This window comes from Dermacentor silvarum, chromosome 4 (genome assembly GCF_013339745.2).
Source record: "Dermacentor silvarum isolate Dsil-2018 chromosome 4, BIME_Dsil_1.4, whole genome shotgun sequence".
In the NCBI taxonomy this organism is placed as follows: domain Eukaryota; kingdom Metazoa; phylum Arthropoda; class Arachnida; order Ixodida; family Ixodidae; genus Dermacentor; species Dermacentor silvarum.
Genome location: NC_051157.2, coordinates 17,183,479 through 17,207,154, shown reverse-complemented (window position 1 = coordinate 17,207,154; position 23,676 = coordinate 17,183,479). Strand labels below are relative to the sequence as shown.

Here is a 23,676-nt window from a genome sequence, read left to right as displayed (position 1 = left end):
GCTATGCTTTTGGTGGTTGAAGGCGACGGAGGCGATTTGGGGAGCCGGAAACACGTTAGGAATGTCGAATTTTGTCGGTTTTGGACACCACTTATTTGTGTCATAATAAACAGCCGGTTAGAGCCTTGGCGTTGGGTTATCCCTTCACCCGGAAATTTTAGTAGAAAATTACGCACCCTGGCCGCATAGAAAGCTTCACGACTTTCACGGTGCTTTCAAAAACTTGCATTTCTCCAAGAGTGTAGCTTTTGCCCAAAAAAGCACTTGGCTTTGACGACTCAATCACGTCAACGGGCATGGAGATAATCAACCAGCCTTCAAGAAGATCGTTAGTCTGTCTACAAAAAACTTTTTAGGAAACTTGCATCTTAACATTGCATCTTGCGAAGCCCCGTTATGACTGTCTGCCCACTGTGATTTGTGGTTACGCGCAGTCATAGAGTTTCACATTACTATAACTTTTTTATTTAGAAACTCTATGCGCGCAGTAGTAGTGTGTCATACTTCGTAGTTACGCGACATTATAGCGAGATTTGGAACACACCCTCGAGGGCATTAGAGATCAGTAGAGAATAGTCAAAACCGATCAAAACACCATAAAAAACAGGTTAAAAATACTTCCGGCGCGTGTGGCTCCTGCCGTGGAGAGTAAGCCATAAGCCATCCAAAGCCGTTTTCGTGTCGAGCAGTGCAGTTTTTTTTTTCCCCGTCTGTTTTTGCTCGGGCGTACGATAGCAAGCAAGCGAAAGGAGAGCCAGCAATGCGTGTAATTTAAAAGCATTGTCAAGCAGTGATGATCGAAGAATGTTGTTACATAGTCTCGCGGAACCATGTTCTTCAGCGTTGACCATGACCGAAAAACTAGTAGCGCATATCGCTTGGCGACTTGCGTGGGCCTGCATTGTGCGATAAGTGATCTCTGGATGTAGGAAGTGCGATAGACAAGTGATTTTTTGTTATCGCCACCTCACCGCATGGCGTTCAAGTTGGTTCTTCGTGCCTCCAACCTGATGTTATGAACCTTCAAAGTCTCTTTGAAGACTTCAATCCTAGGTGACCGGCCTACACTGCTCCGAACCATCATCTAGCGCTCTAGATCGCTTGTCCAGCTAAATGGGTCAAAACCCGCACCTTTAGTAAACTTTCGCATGCCGTAGGCGTTAACTTACTAGGTGTTGTGAAGTTGTGTACGCTGACAGAGTTGTTGCTCGATGTCTTTGCAGTCGTTTTCTAGTTCACTGCTGCCTGCTAGCGTTCACGCTGCTCTTCTCGTTGAGGCTCGATGGCGTCATCTCGTGGAACTACTGGGTCGTGTTCCTTCCCCTTTGGATCTGGAAGTTTATGGTCATCGTTGGAGCCGTGGTGGGCAGCTACGTGTGGTGGACGCACCCACAATACAGGTATTGGAGTGCGATGAGCAGATTGGTCGGACCGTAAGAAGTTGATTTACGCTTGATGAGGAGAGTTAAGCTGCAGGGCTCGAACTTTGTTGTGAATTTTTTGGTGGTCCGACTCTAGTTCAGTTGAAGAAGAAATCACGTACGACTTGCTGCAAAGCAAGTCGTACGTGATTTCTTCATCTAAACGAATTCGGTGGCGGCGATGAAACTTGTTAGCTGTAAGATACAGGCGGAAGCAGTTCAAATGAAAGACAGCCTAGAGAAAAAGAGGAACTTTAATGGGTAAGGGGAGTAAGGTGGAGCTGGAGCGACGAAAAACAATGTCTGTGACTGAGCACTCAAGGTGTGTAACTCTACCTCACAGTATTTGTTTTGCACTTAACGGAGTCAATAAAATCTGCAGCATATCTACTAACATGGTGAATCCTATAAATTCTAGACATGCCACTTAGCTGAAATTGAAGGTTTGTATACAAGCTGGTACTTCTGTTGCCTTGGATGGTTTCTCTTGTTGCAAGGTCATGGAGATTTCGTACATGGTCTGCTGCTGTGCCTCATAAATAATCGAATTTGCCACTTCAGCCCTATCATGGTGTTCACAAGCATATGTAACCAGAGTTCTGAAATTGTTTTAAGTGTATAATAGGAACAGTTTGCATTCTTGGCTTTCACTTTCATTTGTAAGATGGTGCCAGTGCTAACATTTCTAAACATTCGAGTTGGGTTCACATTGACCCCCTTTCTTGCACTTCTCTGTGTATGTGGCAGGTTCGCATCTATGCCAACACTTCAGTCTTGGATTTTTGGTTCTAATGAGTAGCTATTAATCATAGCATGGAACCTTATCAGCTGCAGCACACAGGGAATAAATAATGATGTAATCTTTTATTGTGAGGCATTTAGATGTTCTTTTCGAAGACTGGGCCAAGATGGGGTTGCGTTCACAGACCCCTTGGCAGACCAAATTATTATTGCTGCTTCAGACTTGGTGTTCCAGTCTTCATTAGCAAGGAACTGTGTATGAAAACATCTGACATGTACAATCACAAATAATGCAGTTGCACTCAGAAAAACAAAAGCGGTTGTATTTATGTGCCCTGCTAACAAAATTGTATGTGATAGGAAGTGTAAGGAATAATTGCAACTACATCGAATGTTGTCCTGTTGGCTAGGTTATTGCGATTCACTGGCTATCATTGCCTGCCATGTTTGAGAATTATTGGGTACCTGGTCCTATTGCCATGAGTTTTTTGCTTAACCTTTCATTGCATTGAAGTATTCCTGTTAACTTCGATGAAGGAATGAAGGGGATGGTCAGGTCCACTACCAGGCAATGGTCATCAGCCTGTTCCTGCAGCTGCTGCTCCTCGTCTTTGAGGTGCTTGCCTGCGACAACCTGCAGAATGATCGGCACCTCTGGACGCTCGTCTTTATACCGCTCATCTTCATCTCGGTCCTCTCCATTGCCGTGTGCATCTGGGCAGTCAAGCACGACCGCTCCTTTGAGGTGACTGCAACTTGTGTTTACTCGCATTACTTTTTTTTTTTTTGTTGGAGCTGCCAATGTCTTTTATGTGCTCTCTTTCAGCATTAATTGTGGGCATTTGTATGGGAGCTTCTAGTGATGCATAATGCTGAAGAGGGTTGCCAGGGCCAAATTTGCTGAGTTAATTGCACTCAGTGGTGAAACTGGAATGGTGCAAGAGGTTGTTTCTGGGAGTTAAACCATCCTTGTTATCTTGTTTTTCTTCTCTCAGTTGGAGCTCTTCTGTTCTGTGAACGTGCTGCAGTTTATATTCCTGGCTCTCCAGTTGGACAAGTTCATCCAATGGAGCTGGGTGGTAAGTTCTTGACCATGGCAGCTGTGCTGCCTGGTGTTTGCTATGCTTCAATTTTATAACATTATGATTTTTGTATTGCAAGACAGTGTATATTATAGCTCCCACAAAAGGACTGTCGCAGATATTGTACAGCTTTGCTTTTCAATTCTGGTTCTTTTTCTTTCTGTCGCACCATTTTTGTTGTTGAGAGCTCTGCTAGCGCTGTGAAGACTGAATGCAGTAATGTAAATGTGAATTGCGAGAAATGTATAACAATATGTGCTCATATTTAAGACCATGTAGTATATGATGTAAATTTTTCTTACCACCAGTTTACAGCCTTGGTGTGATTGTACGCTGCTGGTGGGTAGTCACACGAAACAAAAGCTGCCGATGATGTGCTTTTTCGAAAGTAATCTGTTCAGGATAGGTCAGTGTTCGATTTTGGTGCCAGCCATCCAGTCTGCATTACCTTGCCTGGCTAAATTTTGTTTTCTTCATGATGGTTTTATGATAGCTGTGTTATTTATGTGAGCCCAGCTTGTTGAATTCAGAAAGACACCAATGTGGCTTAATCCCTCAACTCGTGTAAATTAACTAGTTTTTGAACTGAGATGCTGCGGTTTGCACTGTGCAACTACATGTTATTTCAACAACAATGAAGCCTACTTGTTAAATCTTTCACACAAATTTTCCCCACTGACTGCTATGCATTATTTCTTTCCAGAGAACTACCTAATGACCAGATGTGAGGTTGATCGATTTGGTTCGGTCCTTCCTTCTTAAAATTTTTCATTCCATGCAAAGAATATTCTTGATGGTCCCTCTTTCTTTTACAAACCAAATAAGTATTTTTGTGAGTGCTATTAAACATTTCTTTTTGTATCACTGCTATTAGCTGGATACACAAATTGTGGTTGTTGCTGTAGCCTTCATGCTTGTTCACTCTGAAGTTTGCACACAGGTAGTGTAGGAGTTTAATGACCAATGGGCCTCGTCAAAAAAGTGCTTTTCGCAACTTGATTACCTTTATCCATATGTCAGTCTGAATGATATCTGATGCATTTCTGCTGCCCTGCTTCTCTGACAACATGCCTTGTGCAAGGGGAAGAAGGGAGAAAAAAAGAAAAAGAAGAAAAAACCCTCCCACAGTAGAGTGGCTCACAGAGTCACAGTCCTCATCACGTGACATTGAGTGAGCAGGCAGGGAGCTCTACACACAGTGTGATGCAATTTTCGATACACATGTCAAAAGTTGAAGCGTCGTTGCCAAAGTTCAATGCTACAAGTTTGTTATACTGCGATTAGGGGCATAGGTTGCTGCCGTAGCTTTCAGAAAAGTAAATTAACTATGTTTTGCAATGCTTTCACATTGATTTACTTTATTTTTAAATGATACCTCACAGGCCATGTACAGGGCACTGAGCAAGGGAGGCATCATATAAGTAATATCAATGCAAATCATTCAACCAGAAAGCACATTGTGACAAGTGCAAAACAGACAAAATCAAATATAAATTACATTTAAATATTGCCAGTACAACTGCTACACAAGGCAGGTAAGTGAATACAAAGCAAATAGTACAGTGGAACTCAAGCACCAAAGACGTGTACCAATTTTTCAGCAATTATCAGCAAATAAACAAGCTGTGACAGTTCGCTCTCTCATCCGTACTGCCATATTCTTGTCTCTTAATGTTACAACTGTCATTTCCCATTTACTCATAGGTGGTGTTTGTGCCATTGTGGATCGTGATGTGCCTGGCAGTGATCGGGGTGCTTTATGCGATCATCTTTGCGAGCATCCTGTTGCGCACCCCTGAAGTGAGCCCCGAGCAACGACGCACTAGCCTACACTCGGCGGTCTCCTACAGCATGATCGTAGGCCCTCTTCTTGTGTTCCTAGTAAGTTCACTTGGCCACATTTCTCGCATCGCTAATTCAGATCCCATGAAAATGGTTTGCCGACATCGTCGGAGTTTGGAAATGACAAATGCTGTGACGTGACTAGAGCCGTGCTGTGTACACAGTTAGGCCACAGCTCTCTCATGGCGATATGCTCGTGGACAACTTTCTCTGGCAATGAAGGCAAAGCTATAGAGGTGGAGCTTCTGCATATGTGTTACTGCACCAGGTAGTGCGGCAGAGTTTGACAGTACTTTGTTTCATTTTATCGGAGTTAGAAACTGAAGCAGTGTTGCTTGCTTCTTGCAACGTTATTGAATTAGCTAGGGGTGTGCAAAGAGACCGAATCGAATATTTTTGTAATAGCTTTTGGATAATAAACAGTCATTTTTGCCATTCATAAAGCGACCTTCCCATTTTAGTACCGTATATACTCATGTAATGGTCGCAGGTATATTTCCAAGATACAGTAGAACTCCGTTGTTACGTTCCCGGGTGCTGCGTTTTCCCGGCTGTGAAGTCATTTTCGGCTGGTCCCGGCATAGCTCCCATAGGACTCAATGCATTGGTAACCCCGCTGTTGCGCCGCAACTCTGGGACCGTTCCCGCATCATGAGTTGCGAACTGCCATCCCACACTGGCCCAAGCGGTCATGTTGACTTTTCATGTTGTTTGATTTGGTGGCTTGATGATGGGATCACCCGCCGCGGTGACTCGGTCAGCTAAGGTGTTGCGCTGCTGAGCACAAGATCGTGGGATCGAATCCCGGCCGCATTTCGATGGAAGCGAAATGCAAAAACGCTCGTGTGCTTATGTTGTAGTGCACATTAAAGAACCGCAGGTGGTCGAAATGCATCCGGAGCCCTCCACTGCGGCGTGCCTCATAATCAGAACTTGTTTTGGCACGTAAAATCCCAGAAAGAAGAAGACGATGGGATTGGCGTCCAAAGTGCCGGGGGCAACACCTATGACGTATTTTCGGTTTCTGCTAGCAAACACATGGCCTTTGAGATCTGTATTTGCTATCTAAAGAAGGTGTCTATGACGTGTTGTGGCCCTAAAATTGGTTTTGGCACACAGATGTTCCGTATGAAGCCCAAGGGCGATAACGCCGTCGCCACGCACTGTATGCTGTACGTGCAAGTGAAAGCGTGCAAGGGTTGACCGCAGCTAAATCTCGCGCGCACAAAAAATAAAAGCGTGGAGGAAGCGCCTTCTTCCGTCGCGCTCGAGGGAGGGATAGCGGGCGGCATTGTACCTTAAAGAAAGAAAGTTGAATTCCCTTCTCTATGGTTGTACTCTGGCATCAACTGCGTACTGCGCGGCGGTGAACGGTCACGCGTGCCGTATCTTAGAGGCGATCTGCTTTGGGGGCAGAGTCTAGGCAGTGTAGGTGTGTCGGCAGCTCGTACCTTTCTGCGTGCTGCATGTTTTCGGCGCTCAGTTTGCGTTGAAGCGATAGACAGCATGAAGCTCACATCACTCGCTGCTGCTGCGGCGCTTCCTCACGTCAGCGTTTTGACAGCGCGTGTCCGTGCTCATCGATTGTGATGTGTTCATGTTTGCCTGTGCGCGCTGGCACCATGCTTGTTAATATAGTTAATAACCGAATTTTTACAAGTTTATACAGACGATAAAACTACTATCCTTACTTTGTATAGCTGTCTACTAAATTGCTATTTCAATCAATGTTTTGGCTTTCGGGTGAAACTCCGACTTTTTTTCACACGTAAGAATTGTGTGCAGTTCAACACTACTTTCATTTCTACTTTCTCGGCTCTTGCGTTTCCCGGTTCTTATGTTTTGTGGGTTTTTTTACGGTCCCGTGAAAAACGTATCAGCGGGGTTCTATTGTATGGGGTGAAAGTTAGCGGTGCGGCCATTACACAGAAAAAAAAAGACACATTATTTTTCTTGTAAATATTTTCGGTAGTACTTGCCTTTATTAAGCTAAAGTACGTGCACGTATTGGCAGAAGAGAAAAAGAACAACACAATGTTTATTACTTTCACGAGCTTGCAGAAACGTTATCCCTCGTTCTCCTCCTCTGAACTCGTCCCTGTCCCAGTTGAGGTAATTATCTATTCAATTGAGCTTGTTGGAGATTCCTGCGACTTAAAGCTTTTCTTCGGCCTTGAAAACCGTGCCCCACACTTCGAGGATTCAGTGTGGGGCACGCACCCACAAAGGATGCCCTCTGCAGCCGACCAGTCAGTGTTTTCTGGTGGACGGTAATTGCCATCCATTCAGTGTACGCATAATCAAATCCGAACCTGAAAGGTCTGTTTACCGAAACGTTCAGTGGCTGAAGCATGCTGGTCACAGAGTTGCCAACCTCCGAAGCTAATTTTCCCCCAACTCGGATAGAAAAATTCCCTAGATTTAGACAAAATGCGGTTATTTAGTATGTTATCTGTAAGGTAAACTGCGTTTGTGCTATGCAAATGCACTGCAGATTTTAATTTCAAGACTTACTTATGCATACATTTGAAAGGATTTATTGAAATCCCTGTGCTTAAGCTGAAACGATGCCACAGTGCAAGTTGCAATGCAACGATTGGTGTCACTACTTGCTCCTCTATTTTCCTCTCCTCAGATGCGAGACAAAACTATAGGAGGGAGCATGACATCATGGAGTCAGCCTACTCCAAGCAATCTCCTGTGACGCCACTCTATCGTACATGACTTAACTCGCCGAATTGCGCCTTTCATAGGTGCCACGCACTTTATATTGCTTGGTTCATGGTATATCGAAATGCCACTGGAGTGTTTAAGCTTGTGTCAGTCGCTTTGTGCTCGCTGAATTTTATGCCTTAAGATCAAGGCCTCAATCGATAGCTGGAAACATTGTCGCCATTGCTGTGGAAACACTTGCTCCAGAGCGCCCGTAAATTATCTACGCATCATAACTTCCGAGTGGTGTGACAGACAAGCAGACGACAAGTCAATCGCAGTCGCACTTATTTGGCTAATCTGCGTGCATCTTGCCAGTGTTTCTATCGAGGCACTTTTGTTACCATCAGACATGTGGTAATACTACTACTACTACTACTACTACTACAACTACTACTACTACTAATAATAATAATAATGAAGTATCATTATTTTTCGAGCATGCTGCTGAAACTAAGGAAAGAAAAAGTGCTACGTTCTACTGCTATGCAGCAGTAAGAGAATGCACATTAGCCAAAAGTAGAGAAGCTACACGTGTGCAACGACCTAACCATGGAGCTTCTCTACTGTGGACAAAAAAGCACAAGGAGCACATGTGTTCAAGAAAGCAGATATAAGTTGCTGTCATCTACCGGCCTCAACAGCTCCGCTCGTTGGCATTAGCTAACTTGTACTTCGTAATACATTTCTAAGGATAACTTCGGTTCTGCGCTCACCATACCGACAGTTCCTTTGGCCAGCTTCAGATAAATATTTCATTAAAGGTATGCAGGAACTGACAGCACAGCTACGTACGAACAGCAATAACTCGGTAAGAGTGATCTGTTAACTGCCGAAGGGAATCCACACCTTGTTGTTTACTTGACAATATGCGTTCACCGAGCTGCTCTACGATTATAATTAAGTTACATTTAGCATGCTAATGCAAAGGTAATTTGCGGGGACTAAAATCAAAACATGCCACCTCTATAGTTCCATCACGACAGTGGTTTCTTTCCTCCCTGCATAAGTGGAAAATTTCCCTAGATTTTGACAAATTTTGACAGCACTGGCCGGTCATACCTAAAGTCCTTTGATAATTTGAAAGTACCGACATTCTGTGAACTCTGCCGCCGGGCCGAAGACTCTCACATTCCCTCCTCTCTCGCCTCTCGAATCGGCACTTTTCTGAGCGATAGGTACGCGTTAAAATCGTGCAAATACGGTACATTCTTTTTTTTTTTGTGGCTGCTGCATTAGAAAAATTACTTTCGCACTTTTCCAGAAAGGAGGTTTGAGAGCCAAACAAGTTCTTAGCACCAGAGCAGACAGCATATATAATCACTGAAAACACGCTTTCAGATGAGTGTTTCAATCACACTTGTACTGTTTTGTTTCATGTGAGACTGTTAATTGCAACTTGCCTGTTGCCTTCTCATTGCAGGTATTGTTGTCAAATAAACTGGACACGGAGGACAGCCTTGGCTACACGGAAACTTGCACGCCCCTCTATTTCACGTTCCTTGTGCTCATCTTCCTGTCCTTTGGATCCAAAGGAGGAAACCATTGTACGTGATGAGACCGTCTTGCTGTGGAATATTACCTGACATTGACACTGTGACAAGAGTGTTTTTGAATTCCTTGTTGGCAGTTTCTCATGACTGAAATGTTTCCATGACCACAGACTTTCTAAACATGTGAGGCGGGGCTATACTGTGTTTCATACATAGCAAGCCACACTGTGAAGGATTGAGAGACGTCTCTCATTGCTCGCATTTGTGGAAATAAGAAAAGAAAAAAGAATGCGTCACATACGAAAGACTTACCCTATTTAATCGAATATAAGACAAGGTTTTTTTCCCCAGAATCTTTATCCTCTAAGTCATCCCCCGCCATATACGTGAATTTTGTTTTTAGTTGTGGCTTCACGGCAGCACAAATTTCACCGTGTAGTGTGACTTCACGGCAGCGCGATTTTCGCCTTAAAGACGGAGTACATGAAGCGAATTACCGGCGTCTGAGCGACGAACTTCGTCCGGCGGCAAACGCCTGACGGCCGGTGTCAAAACATTTGCCGCCCGCCGTCGGAAGCTGCTTCGTCTAGTGTGCAGTGATGGACGACAGCTGATCAGGAGGCACCAGTTCCGGTCGCTATGCATGCTGGTCTTTCGCGCACGGGCCTTTTCGTGTCGTCTTCAATCGCGTTGATGTTACCGCATCTGCGTGTCTCTGCACCGATGATTGAGTAGAGCTTGTTCCAGCTTTTCTGGCTCTGCGCTCTGCTGCCCTCGTCGCCTCGGCACACAGTTAGCAGACAAAACTATTTCACATTTCTTTTTATGCCGCAGAACAAGTTTTTGCAATAAAACAATAAATAAATACACATTAACAAGATATTTTAACTTTTCAACATCACAAAGCAACATAACAGTGTTTTGCTATTTGGTTTTATTTACGCGAAGCAGTGAGCTGGATCCGGCCACATATTAATTCAACGTTAGCGTAATAGCGGGAAATAGTGTTACCATTCCGCGAATGAACCTTGCAGAAAGAGAGTTTTAGTATAGCGTAATAGCATAGTTTACGTGAGATACGCTATTCCATTACGCTTTGAATTTCGCGTACATAGTGCACCTAAGTGATTCTGTGTGTGTGTCTGGAAAGTGCAAGAGGCAGCTCAATAGATGCCAGCAGAGCGTTGTATTTGTATATCCCATATACACCGATCTGTGGCGAAACAGACAAGTAGTACAAGTTGTCTACCATAGCCTCCAAGATCTTCCAATCTCAGAGGCCACATGCCGTCATGACGCCTATCTCTCGACTTCCCCGATAGGTGGCGCTGGCATCTCGGAGATTTCTCTCGTTCGGCTTAGACGCGTTCGAAACAAGAAGCGATCTTGAAAACTCCTCAAGGTTCTTCATAATGCTCTGTCATCGAAGTGACCTGAGACTAAGTGCAAGCTGTTTACACACTCATTTGCTACCAACGAAGAGAATTCTTCTAGAACGACAAATTCAGTTCGAAGCGGGCGACCGGGTATGCCATCACGGCGGCAAATGCGCAGCGGCGTTTTCTGCATGTATCGTGACACAGCGAACACATCCTGTGTCGTGTCGCTGCATCTTTACTTGATACGCGAGGTTCACCATGAAAGTTCGCTCCATGTACTCCGGCCTTTATAATGTGGCTTTACTGCAGCGTGCGCTGCGTTGCCATGAAGCCACACTATTAGGTGATATTTTTTTTTTGCTTGGGTCCTCCAACTGGCACTCTCGCCTTATAATCGTGACCGCCTTATAGTCGAATAAATACGGTAGGTATGGGTAATGTAATTTGATGTAACATGAAGTCCCACGCTTTCATGTTGCGAGATATGGCATAATTATTGCATGGAAGGTGTTGCAGATCCGAACCTATTTACCACCAAGTGAGTGGAGTGACATGTTTCTGCAAACAGCGGTCACAGTGCACACTGCTTGCACTCACGGCCAAAACACAGCATGTTGCATACTGGCAGCACAAAGGTCTACAAATAATGCGTGATTTGACATAACCTTATATCCACAAGCTGTAGTTGTAACAGACAGTTCAGAAAAGCATTCGGCGCCTTATGTACGTTAAACGCAAGCTTTTAAGGGAGGCAATGGTGCGCGTTTATTGAAGACATTTAGTTTAACATATGGAATTGCATACATAAAGAAAACATTAACGCGTTTACGGCTGCTGCAATTTTTAGAAATCCCGATTTCTGTGACCCACCAATGGGTCATTTGTCATACTCCTTTGGTGCGACGTGACGCACCGGTGAGTCACCATGGAGTGACCATTTGAAATTCCTTAGGGGGCAAAGAGGTGGCGTCACTACGCATCAAATCAGAAACAAGAAGAACAATTTTCCTCTCAACTAATTTCTAGCAAAGACGACACTTGTACACAGTAGGAAAGCCCTGCACAGCTAGCTGCACAGAGAGAATAACTGCAGGGATCCACGCGTGACCCACATCACAGTAAAAGACGGGGCACCATCTTGTGCCTTATGTTAAACATGCACAAGCCAAGACAATCTATTAGCAGCCATGCTGTTGTTTCTATGCTGACACCTCTCGCCAGGCCTACAGATGCCAGAATTTCCAAGGATTTCACAAGTTGAGCTGCTGTGATTTAATGGCTATGGCTAGTATAGTTATAAAGCACATGGCATGAAAAAAAGCAAGTTTATTCGGCCCCAGGTATACATGCTCAGATATCCTTTTCATGTTATGTTGTGCCATGCCTGAATCATAGTATGGTGAATGAGCGAGCAAACAGTTTCCTAGTTCATGAAAGGGAAAGTTCTCCTCCATCCGAATGTAGCAGAAAACATTCGGGAAACCGATACGGGTTTCTCAGGAAGTTTCGTAGTTGAGGAGAAATTAGTCTTAGTCCGGGATTTTTCGAATTTTGGACAAATTTTTTTCTTGACTGCGGCGCTTTCTTTCTGAAAAATCCATATTTGTTTCCTTTGTAGTTTTGTGCTACATTCGAGTAGATGACAGTTTTCCCTTTCATGAACCTTTCTTCTCCTTAAAGAATTCTGCATAACTCATTTGCCCATTTCCTAGTTCATAACTACTGCTCACTGTGCAATGGCTAGAAAACTGTATTTCACATAGTGGTCTAGTTATCACAGAGCAGACTCGACCACTCCTGTCATTGCTGTGCAGGGTGGTTTGGAATCCGCAAGGACTTCTGCCAGTTCCTGTTGGGAGCCTGCCCACTGCTTCAGGAGTACGGCAACATTTCCTACAGCCTGCACAACAACGAAGCTGACAGCCCACCCTCAATGGATGCTGTTGCTGCCTCAGAGGTCAAGTCGATACCTCGGCAGCGTCCTCGAAGTTCGGTGCTTGCTGAACCTCGACCCATTGTTGCGGCTCTCGCCATAGACACACCAGACTGACAGCATTCGTGGCAGACAGCTGTTATTGTTTCTTGCCCTTTAACCAGAAAGCCTGCTGAGGCAAGTGGATTACTTTGGTTGTGGCCCGTTATGTTCCTCCACTTCCACACCAAGTTCAACAAAGAGAAATGAAGGGCAGCCTCACGCAATCTTTTTCAAACGCAGAAGACCATAGAAATAACAGCATAGTTTCATAGCTTAAAGGGGCACTGCAGAGACATGCTAGATTAGTTGACTGCATAAGACATTGCTGCAGCAAACTTCAAGGAGAGGCTAAATTACTTCATTAGGACTGCCTAAACTACTTCGTTATGACTGCCAGAATTACTTTGTTATAACCATTACTTTGTTATAACTGTTGTCTACACTTATGACCAACATTGCTTGTCATGGCGAGAGGATTTGGGGTGTTATCACATGGTGAGCTGAAGCTGATGTAAGAGCCTAACACATGCCACCAAACAACTGCATAAGATTGTTTTCTGCCGCATCTTCTCTATTGGGATGGGTGCTTCTCTAAATGCAGCTGTCAACAGTAGTTCGTCTTGGTCATCTTGGTGCGCGAACTAACGGCGCAACAGGTCTGCGAAGTGCAGAGCTTGCAAAGCTCTCTCGCAGCACATGCTCTGCCGTCTGGCCATGACCATGGCAAACTGGGGCGTGATCGGAAATCTTTGTTCGTTTCGCGTTCTGCTTAGTTGCTGCGACATCACAAAGTGGCAGTATGCAAAATTTTTTGAGAACGGGAGGGAGAGAGCAGCCAATCGGCAAGTGGTAAACCATTCCGTAGCTGCAGCCGTCGTTCGGATCCAATCTAATCCATGAGAAGTGCCATGCGAAGCCGGTCTTGTAGCGAGCGAATGATCGCTCGAACTTAACATCTCTTGTCGCGTTCTGCTCCTAGCAGATGACGTGCTCATGATCAAAATGACTGACAGGAGCGTGTCGTCATTTTGACGTCACAAAAGGACGAACTTCCCGGACGACGAACGTCTGGGAGTTCGTCGCTTGCCAATTGGCTGCTCGCTCCCTCCCATTGTCACAAATTTTGCATACTGCCACTTTGTGACGTTGCAGCAACTGAACAGAATGCAAAACAAACAAAGATCTCTGATCGCGCCCCCGCTGTGTGCATACCGTTAAGGTAAAGGGTCCGCATCTTTGCATCCTGCTCTCGAGTCATCGGCAATTGCTAGGCTTATATGCATTTCATGAGTGGTGGAGTGCTGCAGGTTTCTGATTTTGTACACTGCTTGTTGCTTTCAAGCACCAGAAAGGCATTTCAACAAAGGCATGGCGTGTTATGTGCACAGTGCACAAGAGAATGTAGGAGTGGCTGTGAGTTCGCAGCAGCTTTAGAATGTGGGAGTGGCTGCCGACTTGGCAGCATGGCCGGATTGGCATGTTCTTGAAATGCCGCAATGGCTGATTTACTAACTGCACAATACAGTATCAGGTTTCTGCCTAATCAGCACGAATAAGATCAAGTCTTTGTTCCGAGCTTTAAAGCGTTTGTTCTATCCATTTCTAGGACATTTTTGCTTCGTTAAAGAGAGGTTTCAAAAGCAAGGGTTTCTATGTGAAAGGATTCGCAATTACTTTGTTATATCTGTTAGTTTCAGATCCAACCTGAATCTAACCTGTCTTATAGTGAGGTTTGACTGTAGTTACTGTGGCTGGAGGCTTTATTAGTCAATCAGTCGACACCACTTTTGAAGTTCTAACTACAGGTTGTCTCATGTCATAGGCTTCACCAAGGTCAATTAGCAGCTTAAAAAGGAAAAAAATATATATACTTTTTTTTTAGATAATAAACAAGAACTTAACTGAATAGCTTTTTGCAGATATTGCCACTGTAATTAGGGGCACAAACATGTAGAAATGCAACAATATTTGTGGTGCCAAGAGGATGGATTATTCAAGGAGGGGAAAGCTTGCCTTTATTTGTGCTCCTAACTGTAAATCTTTAACTGCCAAAGAAATACAGAAGGAGTTTTGAAAGACTAATCCTTCAGCATTTATCTTCGGTATCTCTTTAAACAAAGGAAATTGAGTGGTGCATATAACTGTGGTGTTCACAACCAACACAGTGTACATCTGAATCACGGGCGACATGCTGATACTATACAAGATTACATTTTTTTTTTACTTACTTGGTCTGAACCGACATGAATATGTGGAAATTGATTGCTGGCCAAGTGTTGGAAGGTTTACATAGGGTCCTCTCGACTATGCAGTCGACTTTTCTTAATTCCTGCTGACGGGACTGACGAAATTGATCGGATTATCCTGTGGGTAGAATTAAACAAGATGCATAAAAATGTTGAAACACACTGCTAATTCATTTGGTAGTAGTATTTGCGTGATTCTAACACGCCCAAAAATGACACATGGGCCCACTTTCTATGTGTCCAAAGTAGAAAAGTAATGTAGAAATGACATTAAAGCTTAAACAAAGTAGAAATCTAATGTGCACCCGATCTTTTAGCACTAAAAATGGGGAAGGCTCTAGTATGTGTTGCATTATCACGACCGGTTTCCTAAGGTCAGCTTTGCTGCACATATTTTTTTTTTTTTAACGTCAGATTCGCCGCAATACATTCGTGTTAGGCTGGGCTAGATGGAGTGAAAAACCGGCATCAAAGCGATAAACTTTGGCAGGCGGCAAATGGCCAACTCCCGGCGTCCAACAATTTGGTGCCCGCCATCGATCTGGCTCGACTGGAAAAACTTCGCCCGGCGAGCTTCGCTGCCGGAAGCAGTGAGCGCACCTCATGTTCTTGTCAGACGTCGTGACGAGCAATTTCCCTCCGTCTTCCGGTGGCTGGATGTGAAGCGTCGCAAGTTTTTGTACGTTTTTCTCTTTTCTCTAGTGACGCCAGCGGAGTATCCATCGCGCGGCCGAGTGCCTTGAGGGAAAAAAAAAGGGACAAGGGATTATAGTTAAAAGTCGACTGTGCCTGGCTTTCAGGCTGTTTGCATCTCTGTGGCCCAGACGGTGCACAAAATGCCTGGCGGCATCAAGAACAAGAGCCACTGACAGGCCCATTTCACACCAAATTTCAATAACGCTATCCTCTCCGGCTGCAGCACTAGACACCTGTTGTTGAAGGAAGCTTTCAGGAACTGACACCAAAGTGAACATGTATCATCACGATGTGTTTTTATACAAGAAAGTGAAGAACTAACATCACTGTTAGAGAACAACATCTTCTGCAACGTCTGTGCTGTGCCGCCGCGTCTATTTCTGCCATGCGAAGTTAACTCTATATGTTGACTCCATGTAGCCTGGCCTTTATGTGATAAACATACAAACACCGCGAAGGGGTTTTGGTTTCGCGTCTGCTTCTCGAAAAAAAAGAAAAAAAAAGGTGTGTGTTAGAATCAGGCACATACCGTAATAAGAAATTGTGAGCTACGGTCATTGCTTGAAAATCTTTCTAGGGCAGGCCGGAAATAGGTGTTATTAATGGGAAATTGGACTTGATTTCAATGCATTCACTGTCCCCAAGCTCCACCAAAACAGACGCTGCCACTAAAGCCCGGAATACATGGAGCGAACTTTCTCGACGAACTTCACGCGTCAAGTAACGACCCGGCGACACGACGCAGGATGTTCGCTGTGTCGCGATACATGCGGCGAACGCCGCCGCGCGTTAGCCACCGTGTTGGCGGCGGTCGCCCGCTTCGAACTGAATTTGGCGTTGTTCTTGTAGAATTCACTTTGTTGGTAGCAAATGACTGCGTAAACGGCTTTCGCTTAGTCTCAGGCCGCTTCGACGACAGAGTATTATAGATAACCTTGAGTAGTTTTCCAGATCGCTTCTCGTTTCGAACGTGTCTAAGCCTAACGAAAGAAATATCCGATGCCAGCGCCATCTATCGGGGAAGTCGGGAGATAGGCGTGACGACAGCATGCGGCCTCTGAGATCAGAAGATTTCTGTTGAAGGTTGTTGTAGAGAGCTTGCACTTCTTGTCTGTTTCCCCGCAGATCAGTGGATGTGGGATGTACAAATACAACGCGATTCCTGAGAGATCACACTGGAAACTACTCAATCGGTGTAGAGACATGCAGACACGGCAACACCAACGCGATTGCAGACGACACGAAAAGGCGCACGCGCGAAACACCAGCATGCATTGCGACCGGAACTAGTGCCTCCTGATTGGCTGTTGTCCACCGCTGCGAGCTAGACGCTTCCGGCGGCGCCGTTCGCCTGACCAAAATGTCTGGACAGGCAGATCGGCTGCGGACGGCAAATTTCTTGACGCCGGTCGTCGTACGTTCGCCGCTCGACGAAGTTCGTCGCTCGGACGAACTTCGCTCCATGTATTCCGGCCTTAAAGGGGCCTTTATGGGGGGTCACTATAGGGGTTAGGCAAGTGCATGCTGACTGGTCAAGTTCGAATTGTCCCTTGAAGGCTAATTTTAGGATTGAAATAAGAAAAGCTTGGGCTCCTAGAAATGCATGGGTGCCAGCCAGGACCTTCAGTTGGGATCAAATTAACTGAAAAATTGAATTAACCTTAGTCGAATTAACGGAAGTCTACTGTATCTTCTTTGTGGTTTTCTTTTCCTCCTTGCTTGGTAGTTTGCTGCATGCACTATGTACTTATCATTTGTGCAGCACCTTGTGTTTCTGACCTGTTGAGGAAGTTTTTGTGTGAGCTTGCAGACTTTTGCAAAGCTGGGCCCTGTGTGCATGTAGCATCTCGTATGCTGTAGCTGTTGAGAGGAAGTGTTAGCTTGGGGCCAACTCTGATTTTCTTATTCAAATGCATGTTGAATGTGGTTGGCTCCAACTTGAGAGCCACTGAACTGATCTGAATCAGATATGTTGAATTTGAGGTTAAGAGAGCAAACAAAATTTTAATAATGCCTCAGTGTTGCAGAAATTGCTGAGTACCAGTTCAAGAAAAATTAAGTGCAAAGTTTGCAGTTTTGTGCCTCTGCCCTAAAGATGGCAATCACAGTTCTTTGAACTGTATCTGTTAGATTGTTTAAAGGGACATTAAAGGCAACTATTAAGTCGACGTGAACTTTTAAAATGTCATTCCACAAACCTCGCAGCGCTTGTGTTGTGCCAAGAAAAGACATGGTTTACAAGAAGATCGTGTCTGAAGCGTCCGCATACCTTTAGCATAATTCAAATCGCCCACCCCTGAGTGGGTTGTGGTGGCGTTGCATAAGCCATCACCGCCCTTTACATCCGTTGGTGAGTAAAATGGCACAGACGGCGCAACATTTTTTTTTTTGTGCGAAATGCAAACGTGCGGCCATGGAGAAACCCAGCGAAGACAGTTGGATTTGCCGCTGCAGCTGTTCTTAGTGGCGTGGATTGTTCCGGTATCCCGCAACATCACATGGACGTGGCATTCTCTGCTAATTGTAGTTTGTGTGAGTTTTGCGAGTCAGCAAAACCAGCACAGCACTACGCGATAACGGAACTACTGAAACGCAAAAGTGCGGGCGGTGCAGAGTGGAGGAAACGAAACATTTTGACCGCCCGTGTTGTTGTCAAGGGTAATATCAAGAGTTCTTTATACTAAATATTTACCGTATTTTCCTGTGTATAAGACACTTTTTTTTCTGAATTTTTCATCGGTGCGTCTTATAGAACGGTGCGACTTATGTACGTTTTTTTTTTTTTTTTCGGAAGAACTGCCGTCAAAATCGGATTCGATGTTACGGCCACGCGAAGCGCGCTGGTTGACTTAATTGCTACGGGTTTTGTGCGCGCTATCGAGGTACCGGGTTCTTCTCGTGATCAAGTTGCCGAGCGCCGTGCGAGAAGGACGGAGCAGCAACACAAGCGGCGGCAGACCTACCGCGAGTCGATCGTCGCATCTGCAGATTGCTGTCAAGATATGGCGCGCACCGCTGCGCAAACTACGCAGTTGCTACCAGAGTACAAACCGTCGCTCTGACCACTGACAAAGCGCGATAAGCACGAAAAGGCATTAGCACCGGAAAGGCATCGCTACAAAATACCGGCCCAGGTGCGTCTTATACACCGGTGCGACTTATATGCGTTTTTTTTTTAGGGGGGGGGGGGGGTAACTACTGTTTTGAGGGGGGTGCGTGTTATACAAAGGTGCGACTTATAGACCGATAAATACGGTAATACAACTGGACAAGTAGCATTTTTTTTTGTCTTATAATGAATACATTAATCTTTTTCTTACGAGTCGTTGATTACTAGTGACAAAATTATAATGAGTTCCTTCATCATCGAGCTAATACTCAAATGTGCTGGGGCAAATCTCTAACCGCTTCCTGCATTTACCTTAATTTCTCGATTATTAAAGCTCTGTTCACGATAATATTGACGCGTTAGATGTTCTCGAGCAATAATCTACCACTTTAGCTTGACTTAATATTTGCCTTTAGTGTCCCTTTAAAGCAGCAAGTATTAACCGAGTGAGAAGGCCAACTGAAGTTATGAACCGGACACTCATGGGCTGGCCGCAGCGCCTTCAAGCTTGTTTTCAGTTAAACCTTGAGCTTACAAGCATGTGGGGCACTGTTGATGCCTGGGGATATAAAGTAACAATTCTATTCCAGTCCTGCTTCATGTAAGCCCCATTTTATTCTTCATCAGCGGCTGGTCTGGTGCAAAATAAATAGTATGTACCACTATTATTGCCAGGACTAGCCAACTGACTCATCGCAAGTGAAAGAAAGAATAGAATTGAAGTGGGTCGGTTGGCAAGGCGGGAATTGCTATGTAATGTGATTTGAGCACATTGAAAGACGGAGTTGCTGAGGTTTGGTGAAAGGAGGGAGGAGAGATGGGGTCTTACGCTTAATTTCTACACACTGTCGCTTACATTTTGCATTGTTGCTGTTGGTTGCATGCAAGTATATACTCTCCCCGGAACAGTCAGTGGTTGAAATTGATACTCATTGGTTCTCAAAGAAGGTTGCATATCCATTCGAAAGATGCCATGTCTGAGGTAATGAGATTTAAAATTGAGGCTATATTTCTAATCTATCACTTGTGGAATTAGTGTCACTTTCAGAGAGACCCCATCTGGACAAGCAGTGGAAGTGGGTGTAATGAAAAGAAGTCGTGGGTGGGCACGTTTTTTGGCAGTATTATTTTCACAGTGGGTAGTTGAGTGCGTTTACTAGGTGGGTGGCAGGAATGTTGTGATGTTAAAGGAAGGAAGGTGATTTGGTGATACAGTGAAGCATAAGGTTGCAAGTTGTGTGAAAGTGAAGGTGTCACTGTAGGTGGCCTGTCGAAAAAATATGTCCCCAGGCAAGCGTAGAATATAGTAAGTGTACCTTTATTTGTTTGGGAGGAAGACGATTATGAGATGAGTGCCTAATTATTGGTAAAAAAAAACTTTTTTTTTTTTTTACAGAGCTCATCATATGGAAGGGCTATGTTATTCGCAAGTTGAATGAACAATCTGTGGGGTCATGAAAGAAGTAGGCGAATTTTCATGGCAATTTGTTAGAAAAAAAAAAGAGAAAAATCTGCAATTGGCTTACTTGTTGGTAGTGAATCATCATTTGGAACTTAGTAACAGCATCAAGTCTTTAAGCTTTCGCACACTTTTTGTGCACTGATTTTTGTTTTTTGGCTCACCTTACAATTCTCCTAAAACGCCTTTGCACTTTCTGTAGTTTTGGAGAGTAAGTTAGCACTCTGTACACTATTTGCTAGGGGTGTGCGAATAGTGATCTTTAAGACCAAATCGAATACGAATCGAATAGTGCCTTAAGCTAAATGAATCGAATATCGAATACTAGTTGAATAGTTTTTGAATAATGAACAGCTGTTATCACAAATAATATAAAACGATGTTCACATCTCAGTATTCTTCAAATTGGCAAGTGTCTGTCATTACATAGTACATTATTGTTTATTAAAAGTACAAATGGAGCATTAGAAGTGAACAAGTAGTTTCTTCGCATGCACAGGACTCTTCAGAGAGTGAGAATGATTGCTGTACAGCCTGTAAAGTATGGCTACCTAAGTAACGTAGCCTGCTCCACTATGCAAGTTGTCATGTTTTGTGTGTATACTATGCCCGCGGTGGTAAATGTTTACTGTACTTTCGCTCCAATTTTATGTTTATTTGGGTGCAGTTAATGTTTTGAAATATTCGGAAAGTATTGGAAAAATATTCGCATTTGCGAATAGTGACTATTCGATGGGAAGACCAAATCGAATAGGACACTATTCAATTCGTTATTCGAAAATTATGAATATTCGCATACCCCTACTATTTGCCTCTGCTGTGCTGCCAGGTTAACCTGCTTGCCATGAGAGAACAAATAGCAAGGATGGGGACTTACTATGTCCACGTGCTCAGTGCTAGACAATGTGAACTTTTTCTTTAAACCCCATGTACTGCCCAATGCCCCATTCACACAGCCGTTTGTTGCTCTGTCTCATCACTGTCATAGTACTGGTTTCCATGCTGAATTCATGAAAAAAAAGAAAGAAATGCTGCCTACCTGTGACATGAGCTGGTGCTCAATGCTTATGTATCTGCTGCAGTGACAGTTTTGGGCACTATCAAAAGCCAGCCATTTCCAGAACTCGTGGGTCCTTGCACTCTTTGGCTGTAGGTTGTGATGAGAATTTATCCGAAGGGCCCACTTACAACTAATCTATTGTACTGGCTCTTAAATGCAGTTTTTATTTTTTGTTATTTTATTTACTTTGTGGCTTCAGAAACTATTACTCACAATTTGCTAAAACAAAAGGCCAAACCTATCCAGTTATTGCTAGGTGAATGGGGATTCTCCCAAGAGAACTCCACAGAAGAGTGTGGCAACAGATGCGGCTGCCCATTGGCTGCACCTGCTAACAGAACAGTGGCCCGTTTCCAAGATGGTTTTTTTTTTTTTTTTTGATGTTGCAGTGGTGTGAGGAAACACAAGATGGATGTTTGAATGAGGCCTCGTTCTGCATGTTTGTTATCCTGATTCTTAGTATTGGCAAAGAACCTTTAATAGAAGGTTACCACGTGTAGATGTACAAATGCCATGTCCCCAGCTGACACAATGTCTTTTAGATAAGACTTTCCTTTCTGTCAAACAAGTTCCTGTTCAGTGCAGCTGAGAGCTCCGTGCAAATATTTTGTGAAATTGAAAAGAAATGCTGCATTTTTCAGGCATTTAGAAGCAATTGCTGGAAATGTGTTTGAGATACTGTCTTTTATTGAGACAGTGTTCTCTTTTTGTGTTGTGTTACCACTGTGTAGTGTCAGGAGTTATTGGTCTTTAAGGCATGGTGTTTAAGTCAATGATTGATATGCAACTCGCATGTATATAAACATGGGAAAGCAATGTGCTTTGCATTGAAATCATGTTATCAGCACATGAGTAGACGTTATCAGCACTACAGACGTTATCAATAAGCACATGAGAAGTACCCGTGCCTTACCGAGTTTCCTATCAAGGCGTGGAATTTGGGCGCGGAACAAACTCTGGCAAAGTGGCATCGAAGCAATGGTCTTTCCTGCGACGGAACTGTGGCAGTCTTGGGCTTGACCTTGAGGAAGATTTAAGTGTTACTGTGTGACAGCCATTATTATCTTCGTTCTCTTTGTTATTTAACTCTTGGAATGTTGTTAATGTTGAATCCCTGAGCTTTCCCTTGTATCGTGTAAACATAGTGTGTTGTTCTTTTAGTGTTGTGAGAGTGTTTCATGTGCTACTATTGTTTTTATGACTGAAAACATTTTTTTGCTGTTTGTTTCGTTGATGCTGGTTTGATCAGCTGACGACTATGCATATCACTACACTGACTACCCTCTCCCCAGCGTTTTTCTCGTTTTCATCAGGCTTGAACATTGCTATGCATTTCTACACCTAGAATTTATGATTCTTGGTTTGTCTTCCTGCACCTGCATTGAGCGTAGCTGCGAATGATGCATTTATGCAGCACCCGCTTTAGACAATGTCTCAAGATTGTGTCTAGCATGTGTTTTTGTACCATTTTGCCGTGTCGAGCAGTAAATTGTCTGAAAAACAGGGAAGCAATACTGGAAGTCACAGATACCTGTACACATGTAGAAGAGGCGGATAAATTATTAATTTGCCTAGAAATAATTTTTATTAGCGGTACTTTGATGCAGTTAGGCCGAACTGGCAATAAAGATGGCCACACACTGCAAACGCAAATCCCCCTGACTGGGTGATTTAAAATGCAAATCTGTATTTTACCATACTGGAGCACAAAGAATAAAAAAAGAAATGTTATGTCACATTGAAAACTTCCCTGTCTCTAGCCATTCATGTTTCTTTGTTGGGCTGGCGAAATATACTGGCATAGCAGTGCTACAACTTGTGAGATTGTCGTATATCTCGTACATCTATTGCTCTGAGTTGCCAGCGTGTACAGTACTCACGGGATGAAATGTGATAGTCCACCGGTACATGCAGTACCGAAATGGTCACCAGTACATGCAGCACTGCCCATGGGTGCTTGTGGAAGCAAGGTGTTTGCATTTAGCATACTGCAAGGGTGAGAGTGTTTTTGGAGCAGGAATACTGCTTCTGATCGCCAGCAAGCGGGTCTGTGGTTTACCGCAGACCTGGCTGTCACGACTGTTCCACTGTCATGTTTCATTCCATAACTGCAGGATAAGGATGGGGTTTGAAAAGGAGAACATATGCAGTGTTGACGCATTGCTGCTTGCTAGAGACCTGTAGCCTGCTGATTATTGCTACATGTCACCTGTCTGCCAAGAATGCAGGAGAAAAGGCTCATCTTACGGAAGCGTGTTGCATCTGTCATTACTCCCGGACACAGGAGTTGCGCAGTGGTTCATAATGTAGAAACTGCACCACAGACAAAGCAAGAAGAAAATTCAAGGGGCACTTAGTTATACAGACGTGGATGAAAGTAAAAGCATTGCAACCAACAAAGGTCGAGGGTTTGACTCCCACCAAAGGCCGAGGGTTACACTCCTACCAAAGGTCGTGGGTT

At 44.1% G+C, this 23,676-nt stretch overlaps 1 protein-coding gene across 1 annotated transcript; it reads left to right on the top strand.

Annotated features, from left to right (window-relative positions):
* The first annotated feature begins 690 nt into the window (after positions 1 to 690).
* LOC119449535 (transmembrane protein 185A) lies at positions 691 to 22,954 on the top strand. The gene is made up of 7 exons (XM_037712720.2): positions 691 to 1,053; positions 1,224 to 1,400; positions 2,700 to 2,907; positions 3,158 to 3,241; positions 4,949 to 5,125; positions 9,222 to 9,345; positions 12,485 to 22,954. The coding sequence occupies exons 1-7, from the start codon at positions 1,016 to 1,018 to the stop codon at positions 12,718 to 12,720; spliced, it is 1,044 nt and encodes a 347-aa protein (XP_037568648.1). The 5' UTR covers positions 691 to 1,015; the 3' UTR covers positions 12,721 to 22,954.
* The last annotated feature ends 722 nt before the right edge of the window (positions 22,955 to 23,676 follow it).

What these genes read in the sequence shown, in the direction of transcription:
- LOC119449535 (XM_037712720.2), top strand. Translation starts at nt 1,016, where the DNA reads ATGAACCTTCAAAGTCTCTTTGAAGACTTCAATCCTAG. An exon ending in TGGACGCACCCACAATACAG is followed by an intron (nt 1,401 to 2,699) that starts GTATTGGAGTGC and finishes ACTTCGATGAAG; the next exon opens with GAATGAAGGGGATGGTCAGG. An exon ending in AGCACGACCGCTCCTTTGAG is followed by an intron (nt 2,908 to 3,157) that starts GTGACTGCAACT and finishes TTCTTCTCTCAG; the next exon opens with TTGGAGCTCTTCTGTTCTGT.